Source organism: Papaver somniferum, chromosome 3 (assembly GCF_003573695.1).
Source record: "Papaver somniferum cultivar HN1 chromosome 3, ASM357369v1, whole genome shotgun sequence".
In the NCBI taxonomy this organism is placed as follows: Eukaryota; Viridiplantae; Streptophyta; class Magnoliopsida; order Ranunculales; family Papaveraceae; genus Papaver; species Papaver somniferum.
In genome coordinates, this window is record NC_039360.1 from 28,694,880 (window position 1) to 28,708,283 (window position 13,404).

Below are 13,404 nucleotides of genomic sequence, written 5' to 3' on the forward strand. Positions count from 1 at the left end.
TGTAGAATTCCTTATTTGTCCATATTTTCGAATGCTCGTTTGTGCATTCGGGTGCTCGGTCGTGCATCATTGTCGAGTGCACTTGCACCATTTTATGGGGCTTACTTAGTGATGGTCCAGATGCCCGGTTGTAGAGTATTTATTACTAATTTATTAAATTCAGTGGAGAACGATTCATGAAACTGAGTAATGAAGGTGAGTAGTTATTTATTATCAATTCATATGATCAGTCGTGGATTCGACCATGAATTCAGAATAATAAAATGAGCATTACCATTTCATGGGATCGTGGATTCGACCACAAAATCGGAGTAATAAAATTACCTAATACCATTCCATGAGATCAGCCGTGGATTCGATCATGAAATCGGAGTAATAAAATAAGATAATTATCTATTACCTTTCCATGAGAGCAAGTCGCGGATTCGATCATGAAATCGGAGTAATGAGATAGAATAGATTATCTTCTAGGAATTCAGTGATGAATGTCATGGTAGAATTAATCTATTGCAGAAGGGATATTAGCCAGTTAAAGCGTCATACCTGTTCTGGAAGGTGCATAGTCAGGAAACAACGAGTGTTGCCGATGTCCTGAGGGCCTTAATGCTCTCAAACTTACGAAAAATCGCCTGGATCTATACACGGTCTCTCTACATAGTCAGGGAACAATGAGTGTCACCTACGTCCTGAAGGCATTAATGCTCTCAATCTTACGGAGAACCGCCCAATCATTCTTCTATGTAGAGGGGGGTCTCTCTCATGTAGTCAGGAAACATCGAGTATCACCGACGTCCTGAAGGCGTTAATGCTCTCAATATTACGTAGAACCGCCCAATTATGTTATTGTACATAGAGGGCATGATGAAATGCGGGACATCGAACACTCAGCTAGTGGAGGCCTTTCGAGAAACATGTTCATCATGGCTCGTAAAATATGAATCGTCACATACCTGAAAGCCGTGTCAGAAACATGCGGTATCATGATTTTACGATTTTGATCTTTGTTGAAAATCCACCATCTACCGCTGTAAATGTCAGTCACGGTTTTCGTGACTTTTTCTTAGTCAACTGTCAAGGATCATACGTTTCTCAGCCCACCCACTAAAAATACTTCACATAACAAAACACTTGAGCCCAAATCCAACGGACCGATACACACCGAAGTTACGGGAAGGAATAGGTAAAGCTAAAAACCTGAGAGGGCAAAAAAATTTATATTCATTCTCCTCCTGAATCTAATCTCGAGAGCAAAAGAGAGCGAGAAACAATGGCGTCGACACTATTGAAAACCTTCCTGGATCCAAAGAAGAACTGGTTAGCTGGTGTTCACAAGAAAGCCATAGCCAATCGTCTCACTCACTACGGTTAGTTTATTTCTTTTCTTAATCTGATATCATTTTGGTTTGATTTTTTTTTTTAGGTTTTTTTTTTTGTTTATTAGGGTTTGTAAAATTTTGATTTAATCGATGTATTTTTTTTAGGTCTTCGATATGACGATCTATATGATCCGTTGATGGATTTGGATATTAAAGAAGCATTAAACCGTCTACCTGTTGAAGTCGTTGATGCAAGGAATCAACGTCTTAAACGTGCTATGGATCTGTCTATGAAACATGAGTACCTTTCTCCAGAATTGCAGGTTCTTTTTTCATTTCTTAAATCTCAATTTCTGTTCGTTTTTTTTAATTTCCTTTTTAGTGAATGAATTGAATGTAATTTTGGGTTTGAAGAAGATCTATTTAGTTTCTGCTGTATATATGCATAGACCTTCACTTAGATGTCACCTCCATTTCCGTGTAAGAAGCTCGTGTTAGATTTCAATTACTGAGTGAAAATTTTATGAGGATGTCATGTAGTATCTTTGTTTTGGATGTGCACAAACACTATCCAGTTTCCCGGACCTTCAAAATATGTTCGTCTTGATAAGGATGTTGTGCGAGGTTTAGATTTTAGATTGAGAATTATAAGAGGAATTTTTGGAATTATTGTATTGAATGAGCCTGCTTCTGTAATTCATTCCTTTGAAAATTGTAAGAAGCTCATTTTCAATTGATGAACTATCATGGGTGAATGTAAATTTACGAGGATGTGCCAGTTATAATTGTTTTGAATATAGACATTATATAGTTTCTTGGACCTGTAAAGTACGTGTATTTTGAGTGTGCATACACTATCCTAGATACCTGGACATTTAAAGTATATCTTGATGAGGGTGATGTGAAGTTTAGGCTTTAGATTGAAGATTGAAAGAGGAATGAGTCTGCTTCTTTGATTTATGCCTTTGGATCTTGAAATTTTATGCAGTATAGGATGATGTTGTAAATTACTGAACATTCAAATAATAGATTAAGTGTTTAACTTTTTTTTTACAGTTGGTAACTTGTTTTATTATTTTTTGTATCCCAAAAATATGTGTGTTCTTGTAAACCAACTATTTGTCTCATGAATATCATTAGTTAGAAAGCGTTTCACATATTCAAGAAAACAGTGTTTCCCCATACTGCTTAGAATCATTGTTTTCTCATAGTATTAGGAATCAATGTCTTGTATAGGTTGTGGGATGATAATTATTTAAACTATTTAGTGGAAAGTGTACCTATTCACAGTCGGTTTTGTAGGTTGTTATTTGGTTGTCTTTGTTTAACATAGGTTGTTATTTGGTTGTCTTTGTTTTACATAGTCCTTCATTCGATAGTCGGTATATTCGGAGCTCAGTTTTTATTAGTACTGTCTAGGATGTATTATTTCACGTTTGAGGTTATAGTTCAGATTTGGAAAAGAGAAACACATTGTGTAATATTTATCTATGTTATGAAGATCATCCATTTGCTTTATGGTTGTTGTTCAAATACAAGGTGGGAGACACTGAACAAAGGACTCTCAAAGTGTTATTATGTAAATTTGCTGCATATGATTGTTTTTTTTTTTTTTTTTGCAACTTCCATATGAAATTAATTTGTTTAGGGAACCGAGTGGAACTAATTTGCTTTCTTATTTGTGCAGAAAATGCAGACACCATTCAGGACCTATCTAAGTGATATGTTGGCCCTGGTAATTTTGTTTGACCATTCTTTTGCTTAAATTTTTTATTCCGATGCGTTTTATTGTCGTTCTTTTTGGTACACTTTCTCATCTTGTGCTCTCCAAGTTCACCTTTGAGCCCATCATTTGTAAAACTTGAATCCAAGGTCTTGTACTCGGAAAAGCATTTTTTAAATTGTTTGTTTATGCCTTTGCAGGTAAAGAGGGAGAATGCAGAGCGCGAGGCACTTGGAGCTTTACCTCTCTACCAGAGACAAATCCCGTAATTGAGGATTAGTTTTCTTTTGTTGCTCTTGTCGAACAGTGTTATTAATAATGTGGCTACAATGTTTGAGAGGCGTCAATTTATACTGTTCTTCTTTGTTATTTGGTTCCATATTTTTACAGCAATCCTGTAAACTTTTTATCAGATCTGCCTCCTGTTTTGAGAAGTGGGTGAAGTGTTGGTAATGGCAACGTGTCTCCTCTATAAAAAAATTAGCTTATTTTGTGAATTTTGAAATCCTACTGAGAAGGAAAGTTTTATAAGTATCATTTATTTATTTTATGTAATTATGAAATGCCTGCATAAAAACACATTCAAGTAACTTAGTGAAGCAAAGACTACATGCTAAAAGGTATGCAGTGAGGCCAATGTTTTAGGTCATGTGCGCTTGGTAATGATTTAAGACTTGTCCTTGATCTAAATTTCATTGTGAGGAGACTCGAAACAAGTCGGTGGATAGCTTGGTAGGTTTTGTATTTTAATAATTTGGTTGTAATCTTTCACATAGCTTAACACTGTCATTTAAGTCGCAGCTTGAGTTGTCGTAACTTGAGTTACAGGAGTACTCAAAATATTTTTGGTTTGTTGTTGTTTTGGATGGACAAAAAGAAAAACAAGGACTAAATGACCACAGAGATCCGGTTAAGAAAAGACGAGATTTTGGGAGTTGTTACCATTGTTGGATATAATGCTCAATACTCGAATAGCATACTTAGCGAGTTTATGAGCCATGGAATTGGCATTATTGAGTTGAATGTAGTTGGACTTCATACTTGAGAGAGTTGAGCTAATAAGTAATAACTCTGCCCCTTTTCAATAGACCTTGAAATCCTCCTGGGGATTGTCGAGTGATGACTATAGAGATTGTTAGTAATTCTCTGAATGTCACCTTCTACAATAACTTGGTTGCATCTTTCTGAGAAGCCAACTGAAAAGCAAGTTTATGAGCCATGGAAATTGGCATCATTACGCTGAATATATTTGAACTCCATACTGGAGTGCTGGGCTAGTACTCTGACTGCCACCACGAGCCACCCCCTATCCATGTGGCTATGGGACTGACACTGTTCTTACACGTGTCAACCGGAGTGGCGCCACGTGTATTCCAGTTATTCTGTATTCACAACCTAAAAAGCACACAAAAATTACATTTCCCAACTCTCCGTCTTCCATTAACATTTTCTTCGAACCCTAACCATTTCTCTTCTTATTATCGCATCCTCTGTGAACCCTTTTTCTCCTGAACAAAAAAGTTTTGATGGGGAACTTCAACATGTTTCCTCCGGAGATCATTTTAGAAATACTCGCTCGTTTATCAACTGAGTCAATTTTACATTGCAAACTAGTATGTCAACAGTGGAGAGATCTCATCTCTCACCCAACCTTCCTCCAAATGCAGTTAACACATCTCAATCATCCATATTCTACTGATTCTAGTAAGTTGGGGTTTCTGTTCTTGTACCAGAATGAAGGTAATCCAATGTACAATCACTTCTTTTATTTTGAATACAGTGAGAATCAAGATGAGACACCCTTTAATGGAATTATAAGGGTCAACATACACCCTCCATTTATGTTTTATAAAATTCATAATTCATGTAATGGATTGATATATCTCGGTGTTTCCCATGATAATAATTATTCTATGTTTGATGCTTGTATCTGTAATCCAATTACCAAAGAGTATGTCGTTCTTCCAAAACTGGAAGAAAGGTATACTCGTAATGGCCGTGTAATGAGTGGGTTTGATTACATTCCTTTAACTAATGAGTACAAGGTTATTAGAATTTACAATGAACCGGAGAAACCTGATGTTGGATTAGTTGAGGTGTATACTCTTGGTAGTGGTAATGGGTGGAGAAATGTAGGAGAATTCAACCATGAGATTGTATTGTTTGCTAGGCGACATGGTACATTTGTAAATGGAGCTATTTATTGGATAAAGGGGTATCAAACTATTGTGATGTTCGATTTAGTTCACGAAATTTTTCGTGTGGTCTCTTTATCCACTTTTCCTGTGAAAATGCTTTGTCGAACGTTTACTTCATACTCATGTAAAATTGGGGCTTTGGGGGGTTACCTGATGTGTGCTACCGTTGACAGAAAAGTTGGAATTTCTGAAATTTGGTTACTTGAGGAAAAAAATGGTAATCATGATGCGAATGGCATTTGGAGGAAAAAGTTAAGTGTTGTGCATACTTTAAGACCATTTGCCCTTCTGAAAAGTGGTGAAGTTCTATATTACAATGATACCAATCTCTATGTCCATAACCCGACAATACCATCTCTAGAAATGCTTGTGAATATGGATGAAGAAATTTCTCGGCCCATTCCTCACATGAACACCTTAGTTTCGCTGAAAGCTTTAGGAGAAGAAGATACGCAGATGATGTAGTCAGCTGATCGATGTATGACCTACAATAATAAGTGAGGACTGAGGAGGAGGCAGACTGGCAGATGGAACAGAATTACGAAGGAAGAGGCAGTGATTAGCAGATGAGGTACCATTTCCTGAACTCCTTTCAATCTAGTGCTTGTTAATGGATAACGGATAGCTATTACATATAGATTACTGTAACCCTGCTACTTAAATGGTTCATCTCGTCTTTAGTTCAGGTAATATTTAACATGGAGTTGAGCTATCTTGCTCTTGTAACTGCGTATTTTGTTATATTAATGTTTACCTAAACTAAGCTTATAGTGGGAAAACGTGATACAGACTCTAGCAAATTGATTTACTTGTAAGAAGGAAAGGCTTATGTGGGAAAGGTCTTGGATGAAAAAAAATAATCATAACTCTATATTGCGTTTTTATTACTGAAGTATCTCTTAGTTCTATGAGCATCACACTAGTCGGATAATTGGAAGTATCCAATTTTGAACCTTTTTAATATTTGCGCCTACTGTTCCGTTATGGCAACAACTTAAGTTTAGGGGTTATTTCGTTAGTAATACAGATCAGTTTTATGCAAATGATGAAAAAAACTCCTGGTCAAAGATAACATTGATCACCCGTACTTTGGTGATAATTTTGGGCAGTGGCAGACATGCATCGGTTTCAACTCGTCTTTTTTGAATCAGTTGTTGCTTTCCTATTTAGAGTTGCTATGTATTTCTTAAATACACATATGTTTTGCTATAATCGAATGACTTTAACATAATTTGTCTATTTAGAATCAACTTAGGGCCAGGGGTTGATAAGAGGGCAAATGTCGCTCTATCCTTTATATGGGGGCACAAAATTACTTCAAACTTCCTTTCTTTCAGAGAATATAAAGAAGCAACATTAATTCGTTAACCAACTTTAAGCAAGTCTCTTTTGAACCAACTTTAGGGACACTACCAGTTCATGTACCCCGTTGAAGGTACTAGCAGCTGGCTATCTACCTTTCTTTTTGCTACTCTTATTGATCTTTTGCTCTCCAACTTCACCTTTGAGCCCATCATTGAAGGTACTAGGAAAAGCATTTCTTAAAATGTTTGTTCATGTGTTTGCAGGTAAAGAGGGAGAATGCAGAGCGTGGGGCACTTGGAGCTCTACCTCTCTACCAGCAATGTACCCCGTAAGTGAGGATTAATTTTCTTTTGTTGCTCTTTGTCAAACAATGTTATTAGTAACGTGGCTACAGCGTTTTAGAGGCGTCATATTATACTGTTCTTCTTTCTTTTTTGGTGTTATATTTTTACAGGAATTCTGTAATCTTTTTATAAGATCCGTCTCCTGTTTTAAAAAGTGGGTGAAGTGTTGGTAATCGGAACGTGTCCCTCTAAAAAATTGAATTGTAAAATCCTCTCACGATTTCTTTATGAAAGGCTGAGTAAAGTTTCAGAAGTATCGTTTATTTATTTTATGTAATTATGAAATGCCTGCTTATGAACATAGTATAGCAAGATTACCTGAAGATGCTATAAATGCCTTGCATCTATATCTCATTTGAATGCAGACACAAAGTGTTATCTGAAAGACTAAAAGGTAGGCAGTTAAGGTCAACGAGGCCAATGTTTTAGGATTTGTATGCTTGGTAATGATTTAGGACTCTATCCTTGAATCTAATCTCGTTATCAGATACTAAAAACAATTAGAACATAACTTGTTATGTTTTATTTCTGAATAATTTGGTTTTAATCCTTCTCATAGATTAACACTGTCATTTAAGTCATACCTCGAGTTCTGGGAGTACTCAATTTGAGTACTGGGTTATAATCTTTCGCATTATTTTGGTTGGTTTATCGTTTTCGCAAATACAATAGTTTGTTGTTGTTTTGGATAGACAAAAGGGAAAACAAGGACCAAGTGACTACAGAGCTCCCGTTACAGATTTGGGAAGCTGACCATCTTGTTCGACTGTATGCTCAATCGCATACTTCACGAGTTAATTAGCCATGGAATTGGCATCATTACGCTGCTCCATACTTGAGAGAGTTGAAACAGTACTCTGCCCCATTTCAATAGGTCTTTGAAACCCTCCAGGGAATTGTCTCAGTGAAGACTGGAGAGAGTGTTGGCAACACTCTGACTGTCTTCCACAGTAAATTAGTAATCTTTCTGAGAAGCCAACTGTAATGCAAGGAGAAATCCATTTGCCTATGCCACCACCAAAGATATTTGGGCTTGCAAACCTGTTGGGCTTGCGAAACTAGAAAGTAGTAAAGAATTTGTACATCCAAGAAATTGACCAGCACCCACCCATGCCCAACATTGCCTCCTCCACTCCCCTTGACTGTGACCACATCCAAGTCATTCTTCGTTAATTTTCTGGCGAATTTATATTTCCTTATTTTTCTTTGTTTTTAATTGCATCCCAATCTCAATCCTAAACAACTGCAAGCTGTCTGATCACCCAATCTTACATTTGGGGTGAGCATTTTTACACATCTAAAACGACTAGTCGAGCGCGGGTAACCAAAGGAAAAAGGTCGTGAAAAAGAGGCGTCCGTTGGTGAAGCGAGTGTGCCATGAAGTTACAAACAAAGAGACAATAAAATGGTCCAGACTTGTTCACATGCAGCACTCTTATTTTGTTGCGTCTTTCACATCGGCTTCGAGTTGTATGTGCATCCTGCGTCCCTGTTTCCTATAGCTAAGTCCAAAGAAAACGTGAATTTCACAGGGCATGCCACGGACATAAATATCTTTTGAACATTCAATTGCTAGTGTGATTCAAATTTAGAGAACAAGGACTGGAACGTTCATATTTTCATTTTCAAGTGGACGAATTCGACCTCCACTTTCTTTCTGATTGTGATTTGAAGATAAGAAGATTTTACCTTCCTTACAGGAATTTGACGTGACATCTTCTATTTTCTAACATATATTTCGTGATCAGTAATCATCAGTAATAAAGACCTTTATGAAAGTAAAACTATTTTATAAGAGATTGTGATTTTTTAGTTGATGATGCCAAGTTCAGTGAAAATTCTGTATTCTGCTTAGATAATCTGCCATCTTGGCTGTCTTTTCTCTTATAAGAGAAAAAGTTAGATGCAAGTCGGTAATTTTTTTCAATGAAGATATCCTTTCCTAAATAAAAAAGCGTCGTCCGTGACTTTGACCAGAGCTACAAAAATAGTTCTGCTCATGTTGCTTTGTTATTGACAGAAGTAGAGAAAGTACTAAAGAGGTTGTATTAATCGTAAAGAAATACTTGGAGAGTTGTTGTTTAAATAGAGAGAACAACAGTAACTAAAGCAAACAGTAACAAACAAACCCTAAACCAGTGAAAGTAAAAAACATAAAGTTAATTAAAAGGAGTTTTAACATAACACTCCAGATACGCTCAAAAGTAAAGCTGATAACTTCTTCTTCTAACACTCCATCTCAATCTGATGTAGGGTGAGAACAATGCATCAGTTGACAAGTAAGATTAAAGAAAGTCGTAGAGGAGAGTCCCTTGGTAAACAAATCAGCCAATTGGTGAGACGAAGGAATGAACTGCACTGCAACTGTACCAGCATCCATCAAGTCTCGAACAAAGTGATAGTCCACTTCAATATGCTTAGCTCTATCATGAAGAGCAGGATTTGAAGCTGAGAACTGAGCACCCATATTGTCACAGTGGATGATGAAGGGTTTGTTTGGTGTAATATGTAGTTCTTCAAGATTACCAGACAACCACGTCACCTCAGCAGCTAAAACACTTGAGGCCTTATACCCAGCTTCTGTTGAGCTCTTGGAAACTGTTGGTTGCTTCTTGGAGGACCATGAGACTAAGGAATCACCCAAGAATACACAGTAACCAAAGGTAGATCGTCGAGTATCCGGGCATCCATCCCAATCAGAATTTGAGAAGGAAGTAATTTGATTGATATCTCCATCCTGAATAACAATACCAGATCCAAATGTACCCTTAAGATAACGCAACACTCTCTTGACAAGAAGCATGTGTGTAGAAGTGGGAGCATGCATAAATTGAGAGATGTAGTTGATAGCAAATGTGATGTCAGGGCGAGTGAGTGTAAGATACTGAAGTCCTCCAATTAGACTCCTAAATTCCAAACCATCAATCACTGGTTCACCATCATGAATAGATGCACACTTGTCAGTAGAGACTGGTGTTGAACATGGATTGTAATATGTCATTTGTGCCTTGACAAGGAGATAAATTGTGTATTTCTGCTGAGTAAGAGTCAGATTATCTCTAGACTAAGAGCGAGACCTCTTTTTATGTTCAGACTGCGGAAAAATCAAGTTGGTGAGACATGTGAAGGTCAACCTTCCCGCACGGTTCAGAGAGCACTGAATTAGAATGAGAGCCACGTAACTCGCTCAATTCGCAGATTGGTCTGACTCGTAATTCACTTCTGACTCCATGTTCGATAGACTGACCGTCGTAATATTAATTGTGGTTACATTCATAAGTAGCTTGGTCCATCTTTATTCCATTTCATATATGTCTAAGGATCCGCATAGCCCTCGATTTATGTGTTATTTATCCATTCCTACTTTTTTTATGCCAATGTTGGTGACTGGAGATAACTTTCTTCAATTATTCCTGGGATGTGACGGAGTAGGTCTTGCTTCATATTTGTTAATTCATTTCTGGTTTACACGACTTCAGGAACATAAAGCATCTACAAAAGCTATACTTATCAATCGAGTAGGTGATTTTGGATTAGCTCCTAGGATTTCGGGTCGTTTTACTCTCTTTCAAACAATATACTTTTCAACCATTTGCTCGTGCTAGTTCCCCTATAAACTCTTGGATTTTTTGCAATATGAGATTTAATTCCATGACTCTAATTTGTATTTTATTTCTTATTGGTGTTGCTGGGAAATCTGCACAGATAGGATTGCATACTTGGTCACCTGATGCTATGGAGGGTCCCACTCCAGTATCCGGTTTGATTCATGTAGCTACTACGGTCACTGCTGGCGTTTTCATGATAGCAAGGTTCCCCCCTTTATTTGAATATCCACCTACGACTTTGATTGTGATTACTTCTCCAGGATCTACAACGTCATTGCTTGCGGCAACTACTGGAATATTACAGAACGATTCAAAGAGGATCATATCTTATTCAACTTGCAGTCAATTCGGCTATATGATCTTTACTTGCAGCATCTCTAACTATGCGGTTAGTGTCTTTCACTTAATGAATCACGGATTTTTCAAAGCATTACTCTTCCTGAGTGCAGTATCGGTCATGCATGCCATGTCGGATGAGCAAGATACGCGGAAGATTGGAGGGCTTGCCTCCTCTTTTCCTTTGACCTATGCTATGATGCTCATGGGCAGCTTATTTCTCATTGGATTTGCTTTTCTAACTGTATATGATCTAAGGGATGCAATAGTTGAATACACTTGTGTTTATGGGCGAAAACTATTTCTGCTGGTTTTGGTAATTTTGGGGTGTGTGGATGAGAAATGAATCTAAACCCTAAACAAATGCACTGCACGAGTGTGTTTTCTGATTCGAGAGATCAATCTACACAATTTCGGCCTAAACCAAGAAATGGTCGTTCCAGACTTGCTTCGGTCACAAAGTGAAGGAGATGGGGTTGATCTATTGTGAAGGTGTTAGATGTTTATGACTTGTATCAGAATATCGAACTGGATTGCAAAATATAAGCTATCAGTTCTGTTGTTTTCTGGATACGATGACAACACTTGGTTTTCTGTGCTTGTCTCTCTTGTTTGGAAAATAGGTGAAGGACCTATTTATACAAGTCATTGAGAGCAACCCTTCATCCCGTAGAAAGTGGAAGAATTAGAATGATGGACTAGTGGGGTCGTGTGAGTGATTGTTACGCGATCACATATTTGCCCGCTTTTCCCATCATTGCTAACCGTCCATGCCTCCTGACACGTTATTATGATGGCATGTTGCACGCTGCACGCTGTAAACCGCAAGACCAATACCCCAGTAAGTATCCCGTAGTTTGTGACATGTTTGATGTCTCGAGTGTGGATCATGGGACCCACATGAAGTAGCATACGATGCTAGGTTAAATAACTGAGTTATTTAGGAAATCGATATTCAAGAAATATCGTGTATACTCTATGCATGTAATGCATCGAATATATTGAATATGCATAAAGCATCGCTGTTTTAAATCTTAACGGAGTAAGTCGCGGATTAAGCGTCTTAAAACAGATGCATGTCTAGCCATATTCGAATGATCGTTTGGAGGCTGCACAGGAAAGCTATACCTTGGACGATCACTCCAAGTGGTAGAGTGACGGATGGTAATCACCACGAAACCTTATTGGCCATTTAACTTCTATCCTGGGCTTCCCAACCAAGATGATAGAGTTGGACTGACGAGATGATCTATGACACTCATCTGCGACCGTTGATGGAGTTTTAGGGTGAAAAGAGTGAGAGAAAAAATTAGTTGTTGTGGTGAAATTTAAGGAAAAAATGGAAGTTTCAGTTGAAGATTTTGATGTTCAGGTAAAAGCAAGAGGCAATTACTTTGATTATTACTTCGCAAGAAGAGATATTTCGCACAAAACTGAGTTGGTTATTACTTCGCAAGAACTTTGATTATTTCGAAAGAGATGCTTAGCACAATTGGTATGGTATGAGAATATGCAAGTAGCAGATCGCAGGATCAATTCTTGCCTCTCACATACTTTTTTGCTTGCGACATTCATACATTTCATTTCTTTTGAAACAACAACAAACCACAAAATCTAAGTACCACTTTCCTTGAACATTTTACTTTTACAGAAAATAAAAGATTTTTGATTTGATTTACAAAAGGCGATATAATCGCAGAATTACAGAAATTTCAGAATTACAAAGATTCCACAAATTACAAAAGAAACCGAGAAAAATCTCGCACAGATCAATTTATATATTTCTCTTGAAAATTTGCTTTGTTTCAAATGAGAATGATATCTAACATGGAGAGTAGTAAGAGGCAAAGTAAGACCTTCCATCAACAGGCTAGTAAGACCTTCCATCAACAGGCTGCATAAGACCTCATTAGGATCATTTCCATGAAAGATGTTTATCGGGAGACGAAACAAGATATACAAAGGAAATCAAAACAAAGAAAAACGATTTGAACTTGCAATTAAATGAAAATTTTTGATAAAAGAAATGTTGAATACTAATCTAAATTCTTATTTGCATTACAGCACAACATGAGGCAGAGAACGCGGGGTAATAATTTCGCAATACATCTTATTCACAATCAAGGATGAATACTTCTTATATTTCGAGGATTGAGTACTTCTTATACTTCTTCAAGGATAATTCATACTTCTTATACTTCAAGGGTTAATACTTCTTATTTACTTTGCAACGCTCCAGAATTTCACAAAAGAATAGAGGCAAACTTGATCCAAACCAAACTTGATGAATTAGAAGAGAAAAGAGAAAGAGCTTTACAACATATGGAGAATTATCAGCGAAGATTAGCTCGCGAATATAAAAAACGTGACAAAAAACGTGAGTTACAGCCAGGTGATTTAGTGCTGCGAGAAACACCAACTTATCAGCGAGAAAATGGTGGAAAATTAGCGAAAAAATGGGATGGACCTTACATAATTAAAGAGATAGTTGGAACTGGGGCATATAGACTGATGGATCATGAGGGTAAAGATGTTGGTCAAAGACTTGATAGACCATGGAACAGATTATATCTA

General features: G+C 37.2%; 2 protein-coding genes across 4 annotated transcripts; both read left to right on the forward strand.

The window, feature by feature from the left end:
• The first annotated feature begins 1,201 nt into the window (after positions 1-1,201).
• Positions 1,202-3,587, forward strand: LOC113355675 (cytochrome b-c1 complex subunit 7-2-like). Its single transcript, XM_026598593.1, has 4 exons — positions 1,202-1,364; positions 1,482-1,639; positions 3,004-3,051; positions 3,240-3,587. Exons 1-4 carry the CDS (start codon positions 1,268-1,270, stop codon positions 3,306-3,308), a joined length of 372 nt encoding a protein of 123 aa, XP_026454378.1. The 5' UTR covers positions 1,202-1,267; the 3' UTR covers positions 3,309-3,587.
• A 901-nt stretch (positions 3,588-4,488) lies between these two features.
• Positions 4,489-7,130, forward strand: LOC113355674 (putative F-box protein At1g60370). Of its 3 annotated transcripts, none has more exons than XM_026598591.1 (3): positions 4,489-5,808; positions 6,482-6,672; positions 6,806-7,130. In XM_026598591.1, exon 1 carries the CDS (start codon positions 4,566-4,568, stop codon positions 5,700-5,702), a length of 1,137 nt encoding a protein of 378 aa, XP_026454376.1. In that variant the 5' UTR covers positions 4,489-4,565; the 3' UTR covers positions 5,703-5,808; positions 6,482-6,672; positions 6,806-7,130. The 3 variants fall into 3 exon arrangements, with proteins under 3 accessions (XP_026454376.1, XP_026454377.1, XP_026454375.1); XM_026598592.1 differs by having other exon boundaries at positions 6,575-6,672; XM_026598590.1 differs by lacking the exon at positions 6,482-6,672.
• The last annotated feature ends 6,274 nt before the right edge of the window (positions 7,131-13,404 follow it).

Coding starts and splice junctions, on each gene's coding strand:
- LOC113355675 (XM_026598593.1), top strand. CDS start 1,268: ATGGCGTCGACACTATTGAAAACCTTCCTGGATCCAAAGAAGAACTGG. Junction 1,640..3,003: donor ACCTTTCTCCAGAATTGCAG/GTTCTTTTTTCA, acceptor TTATTTGTGCAG/AAAATGCAGACACCATTCAG. Junction 3,052..3,239: donor TAAGTGATATGTTGGCCCTG/GTAATTTTGTTT, acceptor ATGCCTTTGCAG/GTAAAGAGGGAGAATGCAGA.
- LOC113355674 (XM_026598591.1), top strand. CDS start 4,566: ATGGGGAACTTCAACATGTTTCCTCCGGAGATCATTTTAGAAATACTC.